At 45.3% G+C, this 7378-nt stretch overlaps 1 protein-coding gene across 2 annotated transcripts in view; it reads right to left on the bottom strand.

Annotated features, from left to right (window-relative positions):
• The window catches only part of ACAD9 (acyl-CoA dehydrogenase family member 9), a 58701-nt gene that overhangs the window by 47267 nt on the left and 4056 nt on the right, over nucleotides 1-7378 (bottom strand). For both annotated transcript variants that reach the window (XM_019536968.1, XM_019536967.1), the window contains exons 2-3: nucleotides 4437-4530; nucleotides 819-920 (exon numbers count right to left, since the gene is read on the bottom strand). In XM_019536968.1, the coding sequence (XP_019392513.1) occupies nucleotides 819-920; nucleotides 4437-4530 (196 nt within the window). The remainder of the gene's footprint in view (nucleotides 1-818; nucleotides 921-4436; nucleotides 4531-7378) is intronic.

Here is a 7378-nt window from a genome sequence, read left to right as displayed (position 1 = left end):
CTATGACCCCAGCTGACTTCCTGCCCTTTGGGCAGGGGGCTGGACTGGATCTCCCGAGGTCCCTTCCAGCCCTAATGTCTATGAAAAAAAAATCTATGAAATCTTTTATTGATACATTGGACTGTAGTCAATATAGTTGATGATGACTTTTTGGAGATGAACTACCTGGAACTTCTGACAACATAAAAAAAAAATTATGAGACTAACCTAATACTGGGATTCTGGGGATGACTCCTGAGGATCTGTCACAGCCCTTTAGAAATCTTTCCATACTATCCTGATATGCTCTAATTTACTCTCATGAAATAATCAGGATCTAGTCAATGGGACCTGGTTGCAAAATTCCTTATGCTAAAAATTTTTGTCCTTACATGAAGATAATTCTAACATTACACTTCGTTTCCCTCCTCCTACTCTTTCACAATATGCATGAGTTTAATGTTTTCTTCTGAAGAACCTAAGTTGTCTACTAAAATATTTCAGAAGATACCATAGGCAGAAAAGTAAAGAGAAAAGCTAGTATAAGATCTCTGAAAAAAGAGATACAAGATCCCCATCTACCAGTGGTTGGTAATTATCTATATGTATGCACAGTTGGCCATATTGGCCCACACAAATGCTTTTGGGGGGAAATTACCAACTGATAATGGGGGAGTAGATGGACCACAGAGTTGCCTCATTTTAAGCTTTCTCCCAAGGACCTGAACCAAAAGACTGGCATCCAGGGGAAGTGATAAATTACGCTCAAGGATGCATACCGTACTAGAATTCCGGACTATGGGATTGTTAGGTTCTATTTTTATTATCTTTTTACTTACCATATTCCTCTGGAATCTGCGTGCCAAAAAGCCCCAGGTTCTTCAGTCCCCTTAGCGTTTCTGGTGGGATTTTAGCCTCTTGATCAATTCTCTTAGAGTCCACTGAAAATAGATGCAGTTTTATAATTTAATGTATGACTGGCTACAGACAGCATTCCTCCGTGCAGATGTGCATGAATCAGTAGGAAGCATGCTGACTGCAGCATTCTCATGCCTCAGCCAGCACTGTGGAGTCAGGAACAGCAGCAGCATGACCTCTTTCCCAATTATGAGAGAACAAAGCTTAAACTAATTAAAAAAAAAAAAAGCATGAAGGTCACACCCTGCTTCCCCCACAAAAAATATTTTTCCATATTGTGTTAAAGTATACACAGCAGAGAACCAGAATAAATTAGAGATGCACCCATATATCAGTCCATATTGGATCGGCACCAATAAAAGGAAAACTGACATCATCAGCAAATGGCGTTTTTTGTCTGCTCCAACCAATAATGTCACCAATAAATGCTATGTTCATGTTCACAGCCACAGCATGCATGCAGCCAGGAAAGCAGTCTGGAAGCTTGGAGAATAACATCTTGCTGGTAAGTCTGTGGAGGGAAAGGGCATGGGGGGCATGTGCCCTACCCAGATTTATGCATGGGGTGAGGGCGGGCTGCCTGCTGTGGGCTTGGGGCAGGGCTTGGCCAGCCTCTTCCCAGTGGAGGGACTAGGTCGAGGGCAGGTGGTGGAGGGCTACAGCAAATTTTGGGGTGGCTATAAGTCACCCTGTAGCCCCTCTCCCAGTTCTGCCACTGCCTACCCCACCTCCCCAAGTGCAGCCCCAGCTCAGCCCCCCCTCCAGGAAGAGGCTGGCACAGCCCCCAGCCCGCAGTCCGCCCTCACCCTGCACACAAATATGGGGGAGCACATGCCTCCTGTGCTTCCCCTGGGGGTCTGTGCAGCAGTGGGGACCTGGCACCCTGGACAAGCCACCCACAGCTCCATCCCATGCCCTGCCTTACCCTGGCTGGGCAGTGCTTACTCCTATTCCTGTGCCAGGCCCACTCTCTCTCACCAGAGGCCTCAATCTGCAACTCCCTGCTCCCCATACACCCCCTCTCCCACAGACTTACCACTATTCTCCACACTGCCCAGCTGCATATGGACCATCAGATCAGTATCAGCCAAGATGGCTGGTTAATAAGCGGCCATCAATATCATCCGAAAAAATCTTTATCAGTGCACCCCGAGAATAAATATATGTTCCAGCCAACTGGCCATTAATTCAGGCTTCAGGAGAAGCAGATGTGTTTTACCTTTCTAGTTTCTACCAGCTTTTGCCCCATCCTTAATGGCTGTTGAAACCTTGGTCACCTCTCTTGCAGGTGAAGAAGTCTCAGCAATCCTTAAATATGACCCCATAAGATTAATGGTCACTACCATACAAATTTATACCATCAATCTTAGCTGCAAGGTGGAAGACTCTGATGCTCTGTGTACTAAGGTTACTGCTACAGACAACATAGAAGTAAGTCCTCAGACACATGTCAGAAGAACTGATATGTTCTAACTAATATCTTTGAAGATATTACTAAAGAGAGTCAAACCAGAGCACTGGAGTCCATAATGCAAGTCAGATATGTTTTATGTTCTGCTTCTTAAAGTAGCAATACTGTGAGAAAACCTGACCCAGGGGAACCACTATCTCTGGCACTATCCTGCCTGAAAAGTGAAAGTATGGCGCTATCCTGCCTGAAAAGTGAAGGTGCTAAAAAGAAAGTGAGGAAGAAGGAACTGACTGGAAGGTTCCAAGGTCACTAACTACCTTCTAAACTGTGACACATGAAAAACATGTGAAGGAGGAACCAACCTTTATATTTTTCTATTATATCATCATCATGGCCATCACTATTATTATTTCTGTGCCAACTGATCATTTAGATGCATGCTACCATGGAACATTATTCTGCATGATGAAATTCTCTCTCAATTTCACTATGGGGTAAGGCAACATTTTCTAAGAATTTATTCCTGAACTGCTCCAAGCATTTTATTTCAGGAAACGTTAACTGGGTAGCTGGAGTAAAACTGATCTAGTTTCTACCATGCACAGATCCCTATGGTGTACTGAAAAGCAGCAGCAGCAACTTCCCCCCCAACAAACAAAAAAACACAACACAAATTGGATCAATTTTCTTTATCCTGTGGCTCAGGAAAGCTATAACCTGAAGCAGAGGGATCAAAACCACGTTTCTGAAAAACTTTCTTTAGAAGAAGACTAGCTCTACAGATGCAGATGACACTTGCCTAAAAAAATAATTCAATTTTTCACAAATGAATTAATTTTACAAGCTCTCCGTGGGACAGAAGGGGGCAACTATACGCTCCGATGTTTGGTTTGAAGGATAACACTAAGTGAGAAAAAAGTTAACAAGGTAATTCTTACTCCCCTATACAACATTCTTTTTGGCTACAAGGCACATCATATCAAGAGCATACCTGTAAGTATATGGTTGCCTGATTTGGAAAACTGTTTGTTTCCTTGCTTATTAGGGTGATGCAAACACATCAGCCTGGTGCATGAGAACTGCCAAGCTCCAGAGAAATTCTACTCAGCTTCATCACACTGCTCTGCCAACCCCTATCAAGTTTTCCAGTATTTTGGAAACTCACCAGATTTGCTTTTCCTGCGTAAATACTATTCCTGAATATCTGATCAGAAATCACAGAGCCCACAAACAAAACTAAACAACTCCCACTGAGCTAGACCATGCAACCTGACTTTTTTCATTCCCCCATGATATATGAGCTTTTGTACTCACTAAAGAGGGGTTTTATTTATTTATTTTAAAAGACAGCTTATTTTGCCCACCCCTGCTGTAAAGTCATAAAAAGTGAATGGAAAATTTGGAGCCAGATGTATGATTTGAAACTGCTTGAATGGCATCCCAGCCTGAATGGCATCAAGAGAGAGACCTAAGTGAGTAACATGTGCAGACCCAGGCACAGCTGGAAGGAGCCAGGGATGGCAACAAAGGGCTGAGTGGAAGTGGGAAACAGCAGTGGAGCTGCCACCAAGGATGGGAGCAGTGTATGGCCTGGGTCACGGGAAGGGAGAGTGCAGGCTGGGCAGGGCTGCATGGGATACATCTGGTGGCAAGTGCCAGGCAGGAAGCTGCACAATGGGAGCTGTGTTGGAGATGCTGCACAGTAGGGGCAACTGGGAGCAGCAGCTCCACGAATGCAGCCTGTCGCTGCTGGGCTCTTCCTGCAATCCTGGGGTCTCCATGGAGACCATCCAGGACCAGCGCAGGCAGGGCACCTGACCAGGCAGATGGGATGGAGCCGCTTTGAGCTGCTGTAGATGGAACAGTTCACCAAAACTCCCTGTGTGACCCACAGGCCCCCAAAATTGCTCACCCCTGCTATACAACCATTCTAATATTTTCAAAAATACTTTCTGTCACTGATGCACAAGTGAGAGAGATAAACAGGGATCTCTGGCTAGTGAAGGGAAAACAATGATAGCTGTCAACAAACACAGAAAGAGAAATTATAACACTCTGCATTATATTTATAGTAGTATTAATATAATTACAGAGATTATCTATTTGCATGAAAAAAGAAAAGCTTTACCTTCTTCAAGGAAGAATTTTTCTACAGGTCCTACAAATTGGTTGATTTCTTTCAATTCTTCATTGGTAATCTCTGGATAAGGGAAGGCTCCCTCCTAAAATAACAGGATTTTAAACAAGATTATGGTTAATTTAAAATTAAAGTAGATTCGAAAAAAAACACACATCTGCTAATAGCTTTCTTCAAAAAATGGAAATTGTGGATAACTTACTAGAATGACCATATACTGCATCTTTCAGCAACTGAAAAATACCTGTCTATACAGTGCTGCCATGAACCATACTGGGATCTGTACCAGTAGATTTGCTTGATATATCTTTTTAAAATTTATTTTGCTCATAATTCAAATACATTTATGCTCTGAGAAACCATCTCTTATTTGGAATTTTTCATCCTGATAATTTGACTGAAAGGCTTGTTTGAGGCCACTGAAGATTATTAGTCTCCCGTTTAAAACTTTAACGGACATACTAAAGATAACAGCAAAAAAAATCCAGTTGTACAGAATTCAGTTGGTTATTTACTACTACCATCTCTACCCAATTCAAGACAGCGCCCCAATAACTAGATTCTAGAAATGGAAAATTTAAAATCTTATAATTGTCTATGCTACCATCTAATTTTTGGAGGGTCATTTTAAATTCATTCCTCTGCACCTCCACAGTAGGGCAGGCAGCAGCAGAGGAGCAGGTGGCAGGGAAGTCAAGTGGTCTGCCCCATGCCATCTGTTCTCTCCCCCCTGCACCCCAATGCCTCCACACCCCACACCTGGGTCCATGGTGCCTTTCACCTACCCCCTCCCCCTTTGTACCCCTTCTACCTGCCCTCCTGCTTGACCCCATCCTACCTACCACATGCCCCTCATGCGGTGCCTGCACCCCCAGGGACCTGCCCCACCCACCACGTTCCTGCCCTTTTCCACCCTTGCTCTCCCTTCCCCTTGCTGCTTTGGCTCCTGCTGGGGCTTTGCTGAGGCCCAGAGCAGGGAATACAGAATATGCACTGCCTCCAGCCCCTACCCAGCCCAGCCACACAGAAGCTATAATGGCAACAGGTGCAGCCACCCTGTGGCTGGAGGCAGCATGTTCTCCATGTTCCCTGGCCGCAACCCAAGCAAAGTGCCAGCAGGAGCTGGAGTTGCAGGAATGGTGGTGGGGTATAAGGGGCAGTGGATAAAAGGAGGAGGGGTTGCTCTTTATGTAAAATAGCTGTATGACAGTTCAGAGTTTCAGTATAAAACAAGAAACAGCCCTGTTCAAAGTCACTGGTTTAGGGTCAGAGTGAACAGCAACAAAGGGTAATGCGGTGGTTGTCTGTTATAGACCACCAAGCCAGGAAGATGAGATGGGTGAGGCTTTCTTCAAACAGCTAACAGAAGTTTTCTGATCACAGGCCCTTGTTCTCATGGAGGACTTCAAATCACCCTGACACCCAGAGGAGGGCACTACGGCAGTGAACAAACAATCAAGGAAGTTTTGGAGGGTGCTGGGGACAACTTCCTGATGCAAGCATTGGAGAAGCAAGCTAGGGGCTATGCTCTTCTTGACCTGCTGCTCACAAACAGGGAAGAATTAGTGGGGAATGTAGAAGTGGGTGCCAGCACAGGCGGCAGCAACCACAAGATGACTGAGATCAGGATCTTGAGGAAAGGAAAGAAGGAGAGCAGCAGAGTACACACCCTGAACTTCAGGAAAGCAGACTTGGACTCACTCAGGGAACCAAGGGGCAGGATCCCCTGGGCAGGGAGTCCAGGAGAGCTGGTTGTACAGTAAAGAAACCTTACTCGAGGCACAGGAACAAACCACCTTGAGACACAGGAAGGCTAGCACATATGGCAGAAGACCACCTTGGCTTATCAGGGAACTCTTCAATGAGGTAACACAAATCAGAAGCTTACAAGTGGAAACTTGGACAGATGACTAGGGATAAGTATAAGAATATTGCTCAGACATGCAGGGATCAAATCAGGAAGGTCAAAGCACAACCAGAATTGCAGCTAGCAAGGACTGTAAAGGGTAACAAGTAGGGTTTTTCTACAAGTACGTTACCAACAAAAGAAAGATGAGGGAAACTATGAATCCCTTACTCAATGAGGGAGGCAGATGATGTGGAAAAGTCTGAAGTACTCAATGCCTTTTTCACCGACAAGGTCAGCTGCCAGAATACTGCACTTGGAAGCAAAGTTTGAGGAGAAGGTGAGCAGCCAGCAGTTGTGAAAAAACAGAGTAGGGACTATTCAGAAAAGCTGGATGTGTACACATCTACAGGCCCAGATGCAAGGCACCCAACGATACTAAGGTAGTTGGCCGATGTGACTGCAGAGACGCTGGCCATTATCTTTGAAAATTTGAAGTAATTAGGAGATCCTGGATGATCGGAAAAAGAGCAAATTAGTGCCCATATTTAAGGAAGGGAAGGAGGAGGATCCAGGGAACTACAGACTAGTCAGCCTCAGTGCAGTCCCTGGAAAAATCATGGAGCAGGTCCTCAAGGAATCCATTTCTAAGAACTTGGAAGAGAAGGAGGTGATTAGCAGGGATATGGATTTCCCATTTCCCTTGGAAAATTGGGAAAAACACAGGGAAAAACATGGATTTTTCATTTTAACAAAGAAACACGTGATTTTCTACTTTTGCAAAGAGTTCCAGTCTGCAAGAGGCTGTGTGGAGTGGAAGGAGGGAGGTCAGTCAGGATACATCGTGTGCATGTACACGCTCACATGTACACATGGCTGCCAGGCAGCCTGGAGAGCAACTCTCATGGGTAAGTCTGGCAGAAGAAGAAGGGGAAGGGAAACTGAGGCCCCCAAAGGGAGGGAATTGGGCAGGGCTGGGGCTGCTGCCCAGCTGGGGCAGTGCATGGAGCTTGGGGCCCAGGGCCAGAACGTGCAGCCACAGGGCCCAATGGGGAGTGGATCAGATCCACAGGCAGCTCATTTGGGT

Source organism: Crocodylus porosus, unplaced genomic scaffold (assembly GCF_001723895.1).
Source record: "Crocodylus porosus isolate Cpor-Errol unplaced genomic scaffold, CroPor_comp1, whole genome shotgun sequence".
NCBI classification, from domain to species: domain Eukaryota; kingdom Metazoa; phylum Chordata; order Crocodylia; family Crocodylidae; genus Crocodylus; species Crocodylus porosus.
The sequence above is the reverse complement of the archived record's forward strand: the minus strand, read 5'-3'. Positions and strand labels throughout refer to the sequence as shown.